The following is an 18,595-nucleotide window of genomic DNA, read 5'->3' as shown; positions in this document are numbered from 1 at the left end:
TTTTCAGCATTTATTATATTTACTAGTGTTTACTTTAGTTGCAGTGCATTTGACCTCTCAGAGCTACTATACAAATACACCAACGCAGTGTAGTTTTTCACGTTATTAGATTTTTATTAGTCATATTACATGATTTTGAATTATATGTCAGTGCATGTTGTTTACCTTCAGTGTGTGCTCAAAACTCTTTTGCAGCTTTCTGTTCGAGACTTTAATGGAAACTGTTGCTCTGCCAGCCCATCATGTCCCTCACCATCATCATCAAGTTTTCTTTATTTAAACTTTTTTTTTCCATTCTTTATTTGCTTAGTGTTTATATTTGCTTCTCCATGTATTTCCTTACTGCGTTATTCCCATAGTGTGGGCCAACGACCCCTTGTGGACTGCAAAGGTACTGCAGCCACAGTAGTAACAGAAATTCAGTTTGAAATTACTCACCTGTATAAATGGAGTTAGTATAATATAATTGGTAATAGGAGGTGGTTAGTGTGTAATATTACTCATTACCCTGGACCAGATTTACTGCCCTTGTATTGAAATTTGTGTCCCAGCAGCAGGTTGGTCACACATCAACATTAACACTTTGCATATGACTGGGCAGCAATTTAGAGCCAGCAGCCTGTGCTGTTTATGTTTTTATAAAATACAGTTTTAATATCGTTGCCACTTTCTTTTGTTTTTCATTCAAGTGAATATTTAAGTCATTTTCTGGTTTTTAAGTGGACCACAGCACTCTTAATTTTATGAATGGCTGTCTTACTGTATTTAGCCTCCAGTTGTTAGTTCCTGGTTGCATTAGTTGTTCCCTGTGTTTGTTTCTCTTGTTATTTGTTGATATTTAAGTTCATTCCTGTTTCTACGTTTCCCCGTTCAGTTATTCTCACTTTCTGTATATTTATTTTGATGTCTTCTTATCTCCTTTGCATTGATTTTATCTGGTTTGTGTTTAGTCTCACATTCCCTCCTTTCGCGCAGTCTTTGTTTGCATCTCATTTTTCACAGCCAAATAAATTACCTATTTATAAACTACTGCCTGTATTTCTTGTCTGCATTTTGGGTCCTCAAATCTGTCAAATCTATCTGGGTGTATAAACAGTACAGTGTGTATGAATGATCTGAAACCTTGGCCCATTGTCCCAGTGGAGATTTATAACTTGATTTCTACAGAACCTTCATTACAGCAGCTTTATTAGGAAGTTAAAGGGACTAGATTTTAATATGTGTTTTAAGAAAAAGAGAGAGAGATTGTCAGGTGTGCCGTGGGAATTTATTTAATTTTAATTAGTTGCTCCAAAAAATACAATTTAATAATTACTACAAGTAATAAAATCATAGTTGGGCATCTGTGCTTTCAATGCAGTGACTGGTAGAGTCTTTCATGTCAGTGGGTAGCGCAATATCACCTTGTTGAGTTAAGACAGAGTTCGTGATGTGCGCGCTACGTGGCAGCTGCAAGACGTACAACAAAGATGGATAAATATTTGAAAAGAAAAACTGCGGACTCAGAACTGAGCCCTGGAAAAAATTCTAATCCAGGAGAGCTGAGTATGAGCGGTAGTCAAAAGAAAGCAAAAATGGTGAGCTCGAGAAAGCGATACACCCAGATGTTATTGTTTTCTGCACCGTAAGGTGTTCGTTCCCAAGACTTTACCAGCAGACCTAGCTCCTGTGTCGGATGATGTTGTGCGCATGGTAAACGTCATCAAGACAAGACCTCTGAAAGGCCGCATATTTTTGCATCTCTGTGCGAGGAAATGGGAGATGCAGATTTCTGTCAGAATCTGCAGATTATACAGTACAAATAAAATGTTCACGTTGTCTTCCCAACAGTTTCACTGACATCTACACTGGATGCCCAGGAAGCGTTCACTATGTCTTCTCTGGCGCTGATACACTCAAAAAAATGAATGAGGTGGATTGTTCAGTGTATATTAATTATTTATTTTCATTTTACTTAAAATATATGTTTTTGTTAAGTTAACATATGTTTTTCTAATCAAGTCTACGTAATTGTGTCTATTATTCAACGTACATAATACTAATGTGTTACTTGATGGCATAACATTTAAGTTAAGTCAATTAGGATCGATATACCTTGTATATCCACAAGGTGGCAGTAATGCAAAACCAGTTGTAATGAAACCGCGCAGAACAAGAAGGTTTCACGGCTTGTGCCTGCTCATGCGCAAGACTTCAAATTTAATTGAAAAAGGCTGTTTTGGCGCCAAGCTGCTGTTTCTTTGAGAGGTAAGACCACTTTTTTCTTTGACTATGTTGTGTAGTATCTATATGTCCAGCATGGTTATATTTTGCGTTTGTCTTACAAGACATGTTATATCGTTTGCGTGTGCTTGTTTTACATTAGTTTTACTGGGTCCTGGACATGCTTATTTTGTGGACTGTGTAAGAAACATTTTTATTGTTTTTTGTTTTATTAAGGGATTAGCTACAGGGGTTCATGGGGTTATTCTTTCAAGGGGTTATTTTTCCATTTGCTTTCTTGGGATTCCTTTTCTGTAATCCGAGAGTCGGAAATATCGAATAGGATAGCAAGGATAGCATAAAGTGACATTTAAAATCCAAAAAGTCAAGGGCGAAAGCCACTGTGACACCATTGTTCTGCTCTATCAGTAATCTGTATTATGTAAAAATGGTCTGTAAATACAGCATGTTTCCTAGCGGAGTTATACATATCAATGTAGTTATAAATTACAGTTTGTGAAAGTACACACTTAATTTTTTTAATAAAATTATTCACGACATATGAGTGGACAGACAATGGAGGTCGACAGACCTGGTGATAATTGCTTCTATAGAAAGTTAGCACATGGCAGTGTCAATCTCTTGCTTTTCTTCTGAGTAGTATTTTATTTAGTTGTAATTCAAACAATAATTTGCTTCTTGAAATTAAGGAATTAATTTTTTTTTTCTTTATAAATCTCAGATCCTGCCTTTACCTGCTCCCTCCTATACTGATGTGGTGTATGTGGTACTGCTGAGCTTGTATGTGGTATGTGAACTTTTAAAAACAAAACTGTTTTATAAGTTAAGTTTTCTTTAGTCACCCATGCCCCTGTTATTTCTCCTCCACATCTGAACCATGGTAAAGGTTGCAGTTCAAGGGCCTGAGGCATGAAATTCTTTTCAGATCAGCTGTGATCAATATTTTTTGAAACTTATAAATAAATATAATATAAATATAATAAAAGCTGTAATGGCTCCATTAGCATTTTGTGTAAATGTTTGTGTTAAAATTATAGCTTTAATGAGGTCTTTCTACATTAGTTTTAGTTTGTATATGTGTACATATAGTATGTATATTTACAGTACAGTATGTTGTGTTTGTTGACATATTTTCAGGTGGAAGCAGAATATGTGAGGATTACTACTGCTGCACATGTTCCAAGGCTTTTTACACAACTTGACCAATACACTGACCAGCTCATAAAAGTCTTCAAGAAAAAAGGAGGCGTTGCAGGGAAGAAAATTAGACAAACTTTGGCCCCAGCCACACAGGTGCGTTATTCTGTTGGTAGCAAAATATTATGGCTAATAAGATCATTTTCAAATTTAAACAGCTAGTGTATGGTAGCTGCACAGTGCACTTACATTTATATTAAGCAAGACAAAGTTTGTTACTCAAAACGTTGGAAAACTTAAATTACCTAAACATATGTAAAATCTGATCCCTCGATTTAGGTTAAACCAGAAGTGAATGTTTTTATGTTATGTTTTGAATGCAAAGAAGATGATGTATTAGTTTGTCTTTACCTCCATTATGGACATATATAATGTGGTGGAAACCCTGCCCAACAGGTTAACTATTCATGTTAGGGCTGAACGATATATCGCATTTGCGATAATATCGCGACATGATCAAGTGCAATTTTCTAACCGCAAAGGCTGCGATTATACTCTGGACATGTCCAAATTCATGGGCTGCATCCTCCTGAGGCCGCATTTGTAGACCGATTACGTCACAGCGACGCGCTGAAGGCTGTCCAAATTACTACCATATCCCAGAATTCATAGCGCGGCCCAGCCAAACTCCAGTTTCCAGCAATGGCGGCCGCTACTAAGTTTTAAAATTACTCATACTAATCTTTCTGGGTCACAAAATAAACTTTTAACATATTTTCAGGCGAGAAAGTAGTTGTGTAAACATCAAATATCTGCTCGGTTTATCAAGATATCCCATATTTGCAAAAGTGCTTCGACGTTTTCAGAGGCGTCTGCTACCCACCAGCTCGACAGCTAGCCGGGAGCTCGAGGGTTACTGATGCGGCCGAGAACGGCACAACTCCCGGCACATCATTTTCAGATCACCGCGGAGTTTCGCTGCTCGCGTTAAACGTAATATATAAGTCACTTAGACAACCTAAAAATGTTATTGTTGGGCTTTTTTCAGTGTTTTGTTTGTTCGTGAGTAAATCGGTTTGGCTGAGATTAAAGTTATTAGATTAGATAAAATAAATTTATTAATCCCCCGGGTGGGTTCCTCCTTGGTTTTCACACAGCTGACTAAACGTCAAACAGAAAACTTATTAAACAGAAGTATGAGACAGTCGAGAATTTACGCCAGTGTCTGGTTATATTTTAGATAGCAAGAAGCAGACGGCCGAGTTTATTAAACTCCACCGAGACAGCGGTGACGCTAATCAGAACTAGACCGTCCAATTTCACGCCTTTAAAATTTAAAGGCGTGTTTGTGTGTGTGTGTGTTTATACAATTGCTATTATGTTTGCACTTTATGTGTAATGTTACTGACTGCAGAGATCAGTAAGATGTGTGTATTTTTTATTTATTAGTTTTATTTATTTAATATTATTTTTTAATTGAATGACTGTCTAGTAGTTCACAGATGTCGAAAAACTGAGTGTGGTAAAGCCACTGATTTTTTTTATGTATATTTCTGCAATCTGCACATTGTACTGACTTTCATTTTAATGTTTACACCAGGGTTCCTTGTCAGCACTTTATGCTCAGATGTTTGTAAGCTAAAAATAAACTATTGTGTATGTTCAAATATACTGTTGTGATTGAAGAAGTTAAATAAAAATGTCAGTCATCAATTCATGCATCACCTCATGTCATCATAACAGAGGTCTGTCTTCCAGGAAAGAACAGTTTAAAATTAATGTAATATAGTATTGGCCATACTATATGATGTATTGCTTGTCTTTGTTTAATAATACAGAAGACAAAGACCTTAAAAAATAATCGCATATCGCATCGCAATCGCAATATTGGGGCAAAAAATCGCAATTAGATTATTTTCCATAATCGTTCAGCCCTAATTCATGTCCATGTGATGATTAGTTGGTCTTGTGTACATGTCTATCTGTGCAGTGGATATGTCATTCATTTTGCGTATAATGTGAGTTTGTGTCATCCTAAAGTATATCTGTTTTCTCTTCCTGTATCTCTGCCACTCTCTACAGAAGGAAACTATTGAAAAGGGGAGGGAGTGTGTCCTCAGGGCACTACCTTTTTACCTGAATGAAGACCCAAGCATCCTCTTCAAAGAATAATTGGTTGGTAATTTTAGTTTAGTTTTTTATCTGTATTAAACCAAATTTTGAATAACTAATGTTGTTGCATGTTGTAGTGTTGTTGTAATTTGCATGGAATCTGTTTAAATGTTTTGGGAAATCTTTTTGTATCCCCAAACTATTTATATTCATCGTTGAATCTGTAGTCTAAAATAGTGGCGCACTGGGGTGCATGTTCCTAATATTGTGTTTACATCATTAAAGTGTAGCTTTGGCCCTTTTTCTTTCTTTTTTTAAAACTGGATGCCATTTTTCTATGTTTTTGTGTCTAAGCTACAGCTGTTCAGAGGGAGCTGGAACAAATTACCCTTGCTATCTTTACCATCGAAAGAGCTGATGCCAGCACTCCTCCAGCCGATGTGGGTATAACCATCTCGGGTGTTCTGCATGACCTGGAAGACCTGGCCTCTGCATGTGCACTCTTAATGGGTGGGATATACAGTGGGGCAAAAAAGTATTTAGTCAGCCACCGATTGTGCAAGTTCCCCCACTTAAAATGATGACAGAGGTCAGTAATTTGCACCAGAGGTACACTTCAACTGTGAGAGACAGAATGTGAAAAAAAAATCCATGAATTCACATGGTAGGATTTGTAAAGAATTTATTCGTAAATTAGGGTGGAAAATAAGTATTTGGTCACCTCAAACAAGGGAAATCTCTGGCTCTCACAGACCTGTAACGTCTTCTGTAAGAAGCTTTTGTGTCCCCCACTCGTTACCTGTATGAATGGCACCTGTTTGAACTCATCATCTGTATAAAAGACACCTGTCCACAGCCTCAAACAGTCAGACTCCAAACTCCGCCATGGCCAAGACCAAAGAGCTTTCGAAGGACACCAGGAAAAGTATTGTAGACCTGCACCAGACTGGGAAGAGTGAATCTACAATAGGCAAGCAGCTTGGTGTGAAAAAAATCAACTGTGGGAGCAATCATGAGAAAATGGAAGACATACAAGACCACTGATAATCTCCCTCGATCTGGGGCTCCACGCAAGATCTCATCCCGTGGGGTCAAAATGATCATGAGAACGGTGAGCAAAGATCCCAGAACCACACGGGGGGACCTGGTGAATGACCTGCAGAGAGCTGGGACCAAAGTAACAAAGGTCACCATCAGTAACACACTACAACGGCAGGGAATCAAATCCCGCAGTGCCAGACGTGTTCCGCTGCTGAAGCCAGTGCATGTCCAGGCCCGTCTGAAGTTTGCCAGAGAGCACATGGATGATACAGCAGAGGATTGGGAGAATGTCATGTGGTCAGATGAAACCAAAGTAGAACTTTTTGGTATAAACTCAACTCGTCGTGTTGGAGGAAGAAGAATACTGAGTTGCATCCCAAGAACACCATACCTACTGTGAAGCATGGGGGTGGAAACATCATGCTATGGGGCTGTTTTTCTGCCAAGGGGACAGGACGACTGATCCGTGTTAAGGACAGAATGAATGGGGCCATGTATCGTGAGATTTTGAGCCAAAACCTCCTTCCATCAGTGAGAACTTTGAAGATGAAACGAGGCTGGGTCTTCCAACATGACAATGATCCAAAACACACCGCCCGGGCAACAAAGGAGTGGCTCCGTAAGAAGCATTTGAAAGTCCTGGAGTGGCCTAGCCAGTCTCCAGACCTCAACCCCATAGAAAATCTGTGGCGGGAGTTGAAAGTCTGTGTTGCTCGGCGACAGCCCCAAAACATCACTGGTCTCGAGAAGATCTGCATGGAGGAATGGGCCAAAATACCAGCTACTGTGTGTGCAAACCTGGTAAAGACCTATAGTAAACGTTTGACCTCTGTTATTGCCAACAAAGGTTATGTTACACAGTATTGAGTTGTATTTTTGTTATTGACCAAATACTTATTTTCCACCCTGATTTACGAATAAATTCTTTACAAATCCTACCATGTGGATTCATGGATTTTTTTTTCACATTCTGTCTCTCACAGTTGAAGTGTACCTCTGGTGCAAATTACTGACCTCTGTCATCATTTTAGGTGGGGGAACTTGCACAATCGGTGGCTGACTAAATACTTTTTTGCCCCACTGTATGCACTGAATCTCAGTTAACCTCGAGACTGAAAGCTTTCTTTGAAGTACTTCAGAAGCTCTTCCTTCATCTGTATGTCAGCAGACTCTTGACCAAGGTACAGTTGCTCAAGAATAAACTGAATGAATAAGCCAACCCTTAATTTGGATGATGAATGTTCTGTCAGATGGACAGAAGTTTTTCGGAGGCTGAATGGGAATAAAATGGTAATTTGTAAATGACAGATAAAGGGAAAATTACATTTAAGAGAAATTTAGAACATTTTGAAAAGTTTGTAAACTACTACAATTTGAGAGATTTTACTCTTGTGGGGGGGCTAGTAAGAAACCATCAAAAGTATTGAGATTTAAAGGATTTAATTGAGAGATGATACTGCACCAGAAATGTTGAAGGGTGGTGTGTATATTAGCGTTCAAGGCATATTGTTATGAGGTGGAAATATGTTCATATTCAGTTTGTGTTACATTGTGTGCATTGTAAAGGTAATTGCAATACATACTAAGAATAAGGGTAAGTTAGGAATGCAGGATGAATGTATATTTTGTGGACTTTTAAAGACGAACAATTGTTTCCATGTTAAAATGTTTACATCTGAAGTTTTTTTGCCCAAACACTGGTAAAATAAATGTTGACAGTGGCGAGTGTTAAATGGTTACTGCTGTGCTGTTGCAAAAAACTGAACGCTGACAAGCTGTTTTATTGTTAGATCATAATGTTGGTATGTTTTATTAAAGTTTTATTTGGGATGGTGATGTAATTTTCTTTGATTGCTAATATCAGTGGACTATTTATTATTATTATTATTATCATTATCATTATTATTACATTAATTAATTTTTTTAATTGTGGCTGTTGAGGTGGACACTTCACTTTGCATTGTTAAAGGAAAGCACTTCATTGGCATTGTGTTACTGGACTGACCCTAAGCAATCATTGCAAATAGCAACTGTGCTATCCATTTTAGACACTAAAAGAAAAAACACTCCACAGACCTTACTAGCATCACATGTGCATAACTCAAGTGTCATCTTATCAATGTGTTATGTGATCTTCAATGGGTTTTTTTTTTCTTCTATTTCTGGCAGATACAGACATTTAATTTAAAGTCTTGATGTTGCATCTGTCTACATACTGTTAATTACTAACCCTAATGAGCTGTTGTGTTTTATTTTGGACTGGGTTTACACAAATGCTCACTGAATGTGTTGGCAATAAAATTAATTTTAAAAAATAAGTTGGATGTACTTAATTCATTTGTGTGGAACCTGTTGACAAAATAGATTCATGTAAAACTAATTAATAAAGCACAAGGTGGCTGAAAATATAATATTTGAATTAATCTAACTTAAATTTAACATTTTACTGCCAAAAATAAGAAATGTATTGAAGTAACTAATCTAAGCTATCTAACCTGAAAATATATCATCTATGTTCATACAACATAACTTGATTTAGTTAGTCTTAAATATGTCTTGTTAATCTTAAGTAGTTTTTTTTTTTTTTAAATTAGATGAACTAAAGATTTTTGCTTTAAACTAACATTCAATTTCGTGGAACCTGTTGACAAAATAATTTTAATTAAAGTCAACGTTTCATTTTTTTGAGTGTAATTGGTGCATGTTTTGTGTCAGCGACATGACCGTTCAAACAGCAGTCGCTTTCTAAAACATCAGATAAGTATCGGAGTCAGTACCACATACGAAAGTGACCCAGATCATTTGAACCAGAGTATTCGAAAATAACGGATTTGTGCCGTTCACACTGTCACACCATGATCGGATATGGGTCGCATAGGGTCAAAAAAGTCGGATTTGATGCGCTTTTGCCTGCAGTGTGAACGTAGCCAAAAAGGTTTGTACCTGAATACTGACTCCTGAAACTACAACACATCACACTGACACACACATTACACTTCTTTGTCAAATAGTTCATTAGAGCCCTCCCAGGCCCATGCTGCCATCACACAAGTATTGGGGTCATTATTACTAGTTACATTACTTCTGTGTTACTCTATTACATGGCATGAGCTGCATCACCACATAATTACCAGTCAGCAAACTTCAGACTAACCAAAACTGTATAGTTATTCTTTATCTGATATCCAGATGTGTATCTGATACATACACAGTATATTTCTTTCTACATGACTGTTACTCAAATAACAACCTTCTCAGCTGATCATTCACACACACACAGTCATAACTTTTTTCTACGGCTAAGCGTTTTCTATGATTTGCACTCTCACACTCTGATCAGGAACAACTCAGGGTTCATCCTAAGAAGAAAATACTTGTCCAAGGATACTTTGGCACGCAGACTACAGGAGCCAGTGATCGATCACCTGACTTTCCAGTTGGTAAATGAGCCTCTCTACCAACAGAGCCACTAATTAGCAATAACCATGAACCACCCACAGAAAATATAAAGAGCTCTGAGATGGTGGCAGCGAATGACAACAATAGTAAAAATGTAATAATTGTAATCTGCTAGTATCAAAGAAATCCACTATCACAGGATTAAATGACTACAGGTCTGTCTCCCTGACGTCTGTGGTCATGAAGTTCTTTGAGAGACTCATGTTGAGACACCTGAAGGACATCAGAGCCGGTGCTGGACATCCTGCAGGTTCACTACTGAGCAAACCAGTCAGCTGAGGATGCATCAGTATGGGACTGCACTTCATCCTGCATCACCTCAACCAACCTGGGACATACACCAGGATGTTCATGGCTCAGTTTACTGACCCGTCTCCAGACACAGATCCTCAGCACCAAGAACACAAAGAACCAGGCAAGCTCTACCCAGAAAGAAAAAATAAATACAGGTCATTTAAAAGTGAACTGCTCATTTCTTTTCATTCTAGAAATTGCAATGTTCTTTGTTTCGTCAGTCCGATTGTCCCCCCCCCCCCCCGGCATGTATTTATCTGCAATATTAAATTGTAGTTTTTAAATAAAACATTTTCTGGACACCTAAAGGAGAGTGTGGTGGCTGCAGTCAAGAGAAACAAGCATGTCAGCATCCTGAAGTTTGCCCTGTGCTTTGATGCAAAGTTTTTGTCCTGCTAAAAATAAGACACAATCATGAAGTAGACATTAATTATTATTACGGTCTAACCTAAAATCAGCAGCTCAGAGCTTTACTGGCCCACGTACATAATGTATACTTCATTGATCCCCGTGGGAAAATTTGACCCAGTCACTCAGTGAAGCAGTGGGCCACTGGGCAGAGCAGTGTGTAGGGATGGTAATTTACTCAGGGTCAGGCTGTTCAGGGGAATCCAACCCCTGACCTTTCGATCATGGGGCCACTAATCTACCTACTGAGCTATCCCATATTTATTTACTTGTGAAATGTTTTTAAATACTAACACAATTTAATTGAGACGATATTTTATATTGTTTCACTTTCAAATCTGAAAAATGTTACAAAAGCTTTGAAATTAATCTGATCTACACCTCGTGCCCTGTAAAATAGGACGGCTGCAGTCCGCCTGCTTTATAATTTAAAAGTTAACAGTTATGTGTGGATAATTTTAATATAGTTGAATTGTTTGAAATACTCGTTGAACCGTTGCGGCCCTACTCTGGAGTTAAATTCAACATCACTCTTTAACGCATTACTGACAAAACTGCTGTAAGTTGTGGCATCTGTAGGTGCCGCCAGAAATGCCAGTAACCGAGTCACTCTTAAACCAAACGCTACTTTCCTTTGTTACAAACAGGATTTAAAAAAACAGCAGGTTTAAAACATGTTTGACCTTATAACAACTAAATATAACATGCACACACGACAGCAAACAGAAAAGTTGAGTAAAACGGTAGATACTTTTCAGCAGCCATCGCAGTCGTAACAGGAAATCAGCTTTGACAAACACTTCCACATTCGTGGTGTGACGCGTTTATGCTTCGGAGGTTTGGCTGTACTCTCGCCATCCGACAGCTGTGTCAAGAAGTTTTATTTTACTTCTTTACAAGCTAAAGCCATTCACTGATCAGCAGCAGAGCGGTGCAATGCTACCTTTGTTGTGGGTAAAAACACCTCTGCAGGCTCTTCATTAATAGAGCTTGGTCACTGCTGTGTCCACGGATTATTTAGCAAGTCCTAAATACACCACAGTGGGAATACAGATTAAAAGATTTAGCTTAATGAATGCCTCCATCTCGGATTTTTCAATCTTTGTTCGTGAGGCTGCCCCGACCATCCTACATGAGGAAGCGATCTAACTGAAAATTCTTACTGAGCCCTCCTCCTCCGCCTCCTCTTCTTCTTCGTCTTTTTCTATGGGTTGGTCGGCCAAAAGTTCATTTTTGTGTTAGGTGTTCATATACAATTCAGTTTTATTTATATGACACAAAATCCCAACAAGACTTGCCTCAAGGCATTTTATATTGTAAGGTAGATGCTATAATAATTAATTTGTTTCTCATATCACTTCCTGTTTTATTTTGGTATTCTTTTGTCCCTCGTGTCTTGTATTTATTTGTACTTTCTTTCATTTTTAGCCTAAATTAATTCCACCTAGCAACCTGCATTTCCCCCTATTAGCTCTTTTTTTTTTCGTATAGTTTCCGTTTCGTTTTGTCACTTGTCATGAAGTCTGTGAACTTCCCCTCATATGTTCCAGGCTAATTTTTGCATTTGTCAGACTGCAACTGCACATTGAGCACAACAAAACGTTTCTCTAAAACAACATTTTTCAATTCTGTGATAAGTTGAATGATTTGTAGAAATCCTCATTCTGAAATCTCTTCCAGTGCAGCAGGATGTACATTTTAATTTTTCAAAACAAAAGCACAACCTGCTCACCCATCAGCTAAGTCCTTGAAAACACTGCTCAAATCCTGGCTAACTCCTCTTTTAGGCTCTTGCTGAAGAACAGATGGTTGCATAACTGATGTCAACAGGTTCTAAGCATTTTGCACAAATAACAGAGAGCAAGGTTGGGACTATGCAGGTTTGTATGATCACATAACACAGGCACTGCCAACAGTGTTTCAGTACAAAAACACAAACTATTTACATGTCAAGCTTCATCTCCATTCATTCTTTATTCTCTTCAGCACCGTTTGTTACAGTAGTTTTATGTCACTACAGGTTAGATAGAACTCTGTGAAATTCAGTTTCCAGTAGCAAAACACAGACAGACATTTGCATAGAAAAGAAGTAAGAATAAAAATCAATACAATATGAATATAAGCATAAATATAGCATAGACTTCAGTCTCCTGAGGAAATACTGAAGGAAATACTCTGCTTTGGCCTTTTTATTCAGGGGCTACATGTTGTATGACCACTCCAGTTTGTTGTCACCCACAGCCTGAGGTACTTGTTGACCACCGCCACCTCCGCTCCTTCTATTTGAATTGGCAGTGGACCTTCTCTGGACCTCCTGAAGTCCATAACCAGTTTCTTAGTCTTTGAGGTGTTGAGTTGTAGGTGGTTTGTGTGACTCCATGCGACAAAGTTCCTCACCAGACTTCTGTACTCCTCTTCCTGATCATCCCAGATACACCCCATGATGGCCGTGTCATCCGCAAACTTCTGAATATGACATGATTCAGAGTTACAGCAGATGTTAGAGGTGTGCAGGGTGAAGAGGAGAGGGGACAGCACAGTTCCCTGTGGTGCTGCTGACCACGGTGTCAGACGTGATGTCCTTCAGCCTGACGTAGTGTGGTCGTTCAGTGAGGTAGTTGGAGATCAGAACCATGGACAGCAACCACAGTGAGCGTTCAGGGGACAAGACACATTTATCAAACCCTACTTTGGGTAAGCTCCATATTTTTTTCTTGGACCCAGTGGAGGATATTATATACACTGCATATTGTCAGTGCCATAACTTATATGTTATATTACTAAGATGAACAAATTTACATTATATAAGCATGTAAATATGTCTTCTATAAACTAATTAAAAATATGACAAAAGTATCTTGTTTGACTGAAACTGGTGGCAGCAGTATTCTGATTAGGCCAAGATAAGTGCACCACCTGGACGGAGTAGCCATGGAGTAGACAAGCAACAATTTTAGATTACACTAACAATACCTTCATTTCCTTTATGGGTAATTATCTTTATATTATTAGAAAAAAAATCATACATTTGAATGTTTTTTACTTTGCATGGCCTCAAGGACCCGTGTGATTCTTGAGTTTGAGTCTATTTCAGTGAAAAGAAAAACTCCATAAATATATCTTCAGCAGCTGTACCTGCAGCTTCATGAAGAGATTATTTTTAATAAACCAAAGCAGATTCTCACAGTTTTCTTACCTTCACATCTGAGACCACAAAGAACTTGTGAGTGTTTCTGTGAAAAACAAGATGGACGACCACAAAGTTGCCATCATCTGTTCGACACTTCACCACAGACCAGAAGTCAACCATGTTCTCACAGCATGAACACTATTATTAGACAAACCACCTTCCAGCAGATTCAGAAAATGGTTTGAGGAAATAATGTAAATGTTGGTGCGAAGTGAATATGCGTCTGAGTCTAAAGGGTGTATTTATAAAATAAAATAAAATGATGAAAAATATTTGAATAAGTTCTTGTTGTAATTCATCATTAACTTTGAATGAACTGATAGTTTGTGTGCAGAGTTTCCAGATGATGTCTCCGTGTTCCTTCCTGTGTTTAAAATGAGCAGCTCTGTGTTGAAACAGCTGCAGCTGAAGTGTTTCTTTCTATCAGAAACAGGATGCTGGACGACTGCAGAGCTGTTAGCTTCAGTTAACCACAGACCACAAACACACAGTCCAGCTCACAGGGAACAACACTCAGTAAGTACAGAGTTAAACACACATGTTGATGGTAAACACACGTGACTGTGATAATCAAACTGTAATGTTTTACTGTTGCAACAATCCACATTTATACATTGCTGATCATCCCCCACATGCTCCGTAATGTCCTCATAATCCATTTTACTGAAGTCAGCAACAATCTTCATGAAGCTAAATATGATTCTACTTCCATATCAATCTCAGTTTGAGACATTACAAGAGGAAAAGGTGAGAAAAATGTGTTCATAAAGGTTCACAATATAAAGATCCACCAAACTTGAATTCAGCCTGATTTGTTTTTCATGTTTTCATGTTTTCTCCTCCATCATCAGTTATCAGGAGAGCAGACAGTCAAGAATTCAAACAGTGTCAGGATTTATTGCGTGTTGGGCAAAAGGTGAAGCCAAACTCAGCACTGCAGCGAAAAGAAGTTAACTTAAACAAACGTAAACTTTATTGCTTTAATCCACAAAAATACTGAAAGTCAGGTGTAAATAGTCTAAATAATAAATACTCAGTTTGGAAACACGGGTGGAACAAATCAAGAAACAACAAGATCGAGGAACGCAAAGTGCACAGGACTATCACAATAAAACAGGAAATATAAATCACTTCATAAACCCAACGACCCAGGACCATGACACACTCTCACTGACATAATCTGCCTTCATAAAATAAACATATCAGTATCTGCACTTTTATTGGTCATACTTGTCCTGTATTTACTTGGTATCGGGTAGTTTCAAGTTTTCTAGTATTGCACAATACTACTAAAGATATACTCGATTATGAAATATCATAGCCGAAAGCAGAACTTCTATGAGGAAGCTGCGGCCGTGCAGAAAGGAGAAGTTAGAAGCAACCTGGCTTTAAAGCTCTGTGGCTTATAAGAGCTCCGTCATGAGTTTAACTTGTAAACCAAAAGTCTACATTTAGTTATGCACCGTACATTTTGCTCATAAGTTAAATTAAAGCTGCAAATATTTTCTCCAGAGTAAATTATTGCTGCTGATTATAAAGGGCTTATTAAAAAATCACTTCCAGTTCCTGACCTTGCTCCCTGTCATTTGTGCAAAATGTATGGGAACCTGTCGACATTAACTTTACAACAGTTTGTTTTTCAGACAGTTTATTATCAAGTAGTTTTTCATGGCAGCAACATTTTAAATGTTTAGTGAGCTAAAGGAAAAAAGGGGTGTTCACTTTGGATCTGAGCAATGCTGCCAAAGACTCTACAGAGAGCAAGGCCAGATAAATAAAGATTTGATGGGTGAGCAGTTTGTCTGTGGCATCCAAGTTTTTGTTTTTATCTTTATTGGCTCGGACAGTAAAGTAGAGGGAACATCTGCAGGAAAGAGCCCAGCCACAATTTAAACCCAGGCTGCTGCAGCAGGGACTCTGGCTCTTGGAGCATGGGTCACATCCTCAGCCAGGTGATCTATAACCAATTCAAACTTCCAATTCAAGCAAGGGAGCTGCTCACTCATCACTTCCATGTTTAGTTGTTATAACTTATTAGCTCAACCAACAACGAGTTCATCAGAACGTGAAAAACTGAGCGTCTGATACTCAAGATGCTTTCAACCCCCCACTAAATGTGTCCCCCAGTGCCTACAGCTTCATAGAAAATAACTGAATGCAAATCTAGGTATTCATGTTAATTCTTTCTTATTTTTATATCACTAACTAACAACAGCAGCCAACTCTAGGCATCTGTATATAGTAGATAAACCAAAGGAAAACCACAACCATTAGGCAATCCCTGTGAGCAGCAGTTAGTGCCCGTGGGAAGAAAGAACTCGTTTTCAACAGGAAGAAAACAGCAGCAGCTTTATAAATCATATAAAATGTGATTGTTAATTTTTTGGGGGATGACCCACGTCTGTTTCAGCCTCACATTCGAGTCCTGAGTTGTGTGGTGACGGCAGTTTGTGAAGGTAAGTGTTTCCAGAGGCCCCAGTTTAATGTTACCAGCAGTGAACTGATGTGACAGGAGCCCCATCTTAAAGGCTTAGATGGCTTTTTTAGTGGCCTGTCATACTAAACATCTGTGGTGACAAGTTTAGTTTAGTTCTTCTTCTCATGTGTTTGCAGAGCTCATCTCTTTTATTTCCTGCTGTTAAATTGAGGACAGTGTGCTGCCTCAACCTGAGACAAAGCTAAGCAAACCCACTGAGCACTTGTTCTGTTACTCTGCAGTTTGAAGACAAACTGTTTTTGAATATTGTTTGAACATCAGCTCAGACCCCTTTGTGGCTTCACATCCTGTTTACAGCTACGCAGGCTAACGATGGATGGAAGCAGACTTTAAATGTGATTCGAGACCATTTCAAAGTGCACTGACAGATTTAACAGGAGGAGCTGGATCAGGAAACATGACCAGTGTGAGTCACGTTCATGAGGTTTAGTGAAACGCTTCATGTCAGCTGAGAAGTCACTTTTTTAGTGTTTTTGTTTAGAAAAAATTAACAAACATCAACATCTTTTCTCTTTTTTACCATGTGAGCTGGTGCTGTCTGGTTTTTGGGTGATATAAAAATAAATATGTAAATTAAACTCTTTGCTCTCAAACGTGCACATCCTGTACTGAAGGGTTTTTCTGTGCAGTTTTCAGCCACTCATCGCTTTTTTGACTCTGTGGTTATTCACTTTTTTTCTGTATTGAAGAGAGATGTGTATCAGTTAGCCACAACCAACAAGTCAAGTTTTCCATTTAATGTCTTTTTGAACCCTTGAGAGAAAAACATTCATACAAATATTTATTAGTCCTTCAGAGAAATTACATCGCTGCTGCAGGAGACGACAAACATGAATACAATATAAATAACAGTAAAAGTTATCAAAGATATCACATGAACATATTTATATTATTTATCATTGCTGATTTTGTAACAAACACAGTTAAAGCACCAGTTATAAATAGGATGTGATATTTAGGCCACATAATTTAGCCAAAAACGATGAAACATTATTCCTTATAGTCATTCGTTATGAGAAAACAAAAGAATGACATGTAGTTACTTAGAGACGCTACTGCACTGCTGGTCCATACGTCCTCTGGTCTGAGGTGCTGGGGGGACCAGTTAGAGACCAGCAGGTGGACATGAGTGGTTGGACTGGTGGACCAGTAAAGAGTAGATGGCGTCTGTCTCTGGTTTAAACTCTGAACACAAACACAGTTCAAACAACATTACAGTATTGTTTTTGACAGAGATTAGACTTACTGAGCCTCAGTGAAGATGTGGTTTGCTCGGCTCTGTACAAAGTTAAAGAGCAGCTGTACCTTTGGGACTACTTGATCTGGTGGTTTTCGGTCCATAGCAGAAGTCGCCTGTTCTCACTTCTGAGTAGATTGTAGTTGAATCGCTCTCTGCAGAGTAAAATGCAGAAATTAAGAATTTACACACATTACATTACTGTTATTTTCTACACTGCAGCTATGGCAAAATATTTGTCCTGTTCTTCATGAAGAGATTAAGTAAAAATCTTTTTATGGCTGCATAGTTTCTTCCCCCCTTCTCAGCAGCTCTTCTGTGAAACACAGTAACCACACAGAACCTTGGGGGGATGTTTGTATAAAAATGAGGGCAGACGACCACAAAGCTGCTGTCTTCTTTCAGGCTGACATATTTCACCACAGAGCAAAAAGCAAACTTGTTCTGACAACATGAACACTGTTACTGCCTGTTCTGGAATCAGCAAGAGGAAGTAGTTTGTGTGGTTTTTAAACAGAATTTTAAAAAGTCAGTACTGACTCATTGGTGTGTTCAGTCTCGTTATGCCCTCCTGAAACACACGAGTCCCACAGTTGATCTGTCAAATCCTTTATTATAAACATGTACTGTAGCCTCTCATGATTTACTCTCCATCTTGCTTCCACAAACACTCAGAACAAAATTAAAAAATAATTTAATAAAATGATTGAGCTTTAATGGTTGAATGGGGATACAGAATTTGTTCAATGTTTGGTAGTAAAAAACACATTGTTCCTCTGGAATTCCAGGATGAACCAACAGATAGACTCTGTTCTCCGGTACCGGTGTTGGAGGAGGTTAGAAGAGTGATCACATGCTGTGGTCCTCTTTTCTTAAAAAGGATAAGTCACCATGCCAGGCTGACAATCAACAGGGGTAGATGACAAGTGCTTGACATCAAGTAGTTCTCAATCAACAATTAACTCAAGTGATTTAAATCAGCGGTCCCCAACCCCCG

The 18,595-nt window shown here is 38.4% G+C and overlaps 1 protein-coding gene and 1 long non-coding RNA gene across 4 annotated transcripts in view; one reads left to right on the top strand and one right to left on the bottom strand.

Annotated features, from left to right (window-relative positions):
- The first annotated feature begins 2,179 nt into the window (after nt 1-2,179).
- LOC145425743 (uncharacterized) lies at nt 2,180-8,232 on the top strand. 2 transcript variants are annotated; one of them, XR_013906471.1, is made up of 5 exons: nt 2,180-2,247; nt 2,945-3,010; nt 3,361-3,516; nt 5,443-5,535; nt 5,827-8,232. It is a non-coding gene; the product is annotated as an uncharacterized LOC145425743 (long non-coding RNA). The 2 variants fall into 2 exon arrangements; XR_013906472.1 differs by lacking the exon at nt 2,180-2,247 and adding an exon at nt 2,254-2,403.
- Nucleotides 8,233-17,083: 8,851 nt separating this feature from the next.
- LOC145425732 (uncharacterized) overlaps nt 17,084-18,595 on the bottom strand; it is a 67,279-nt gene continuing 65,767 nt past the window's right edge. For both annotated transcript variants that reach the window (XM_080299061.1, XM_080299060.1), the window contains exons 4-5: nt 17,667-17,753; nt 17,084-17,546 (exon numbers count right to left, since the gene is read on the bottom strand). In XM_080299061.1, the coding sequence (XP_080155187.1) occupies nt 17,467-17,546; nt 17,667-17,753 (167 nt within the window). In that variant the 3' untranslated portion in view covers nt 17,084-17,466. The remainder of the gene's footprint in view (nt 17,547-17,666; nt 17,754-18,595) is intronic.

Source organism: Astatotilapia calliptera, chromosome 3 (genome assembly GCF_964374335.1).
Source record: "Astatotilapia calliptera chromosome 3, fAstCal68.1, whole genome shotgun sequence".
Taxonomy (NCBI): domain Eukaryota; kingdom Metazoa; phylum Chordata; class Actinopteri; order Cichliformes; family Cichlidae; genus Astatotilapia; species Astatotilapia calliptera.
The sequence above is the reverse complement of the archived record's forward strand: the minus strand, read 5'-3'. Positions and strand labels throughout refer to the sequence as shown.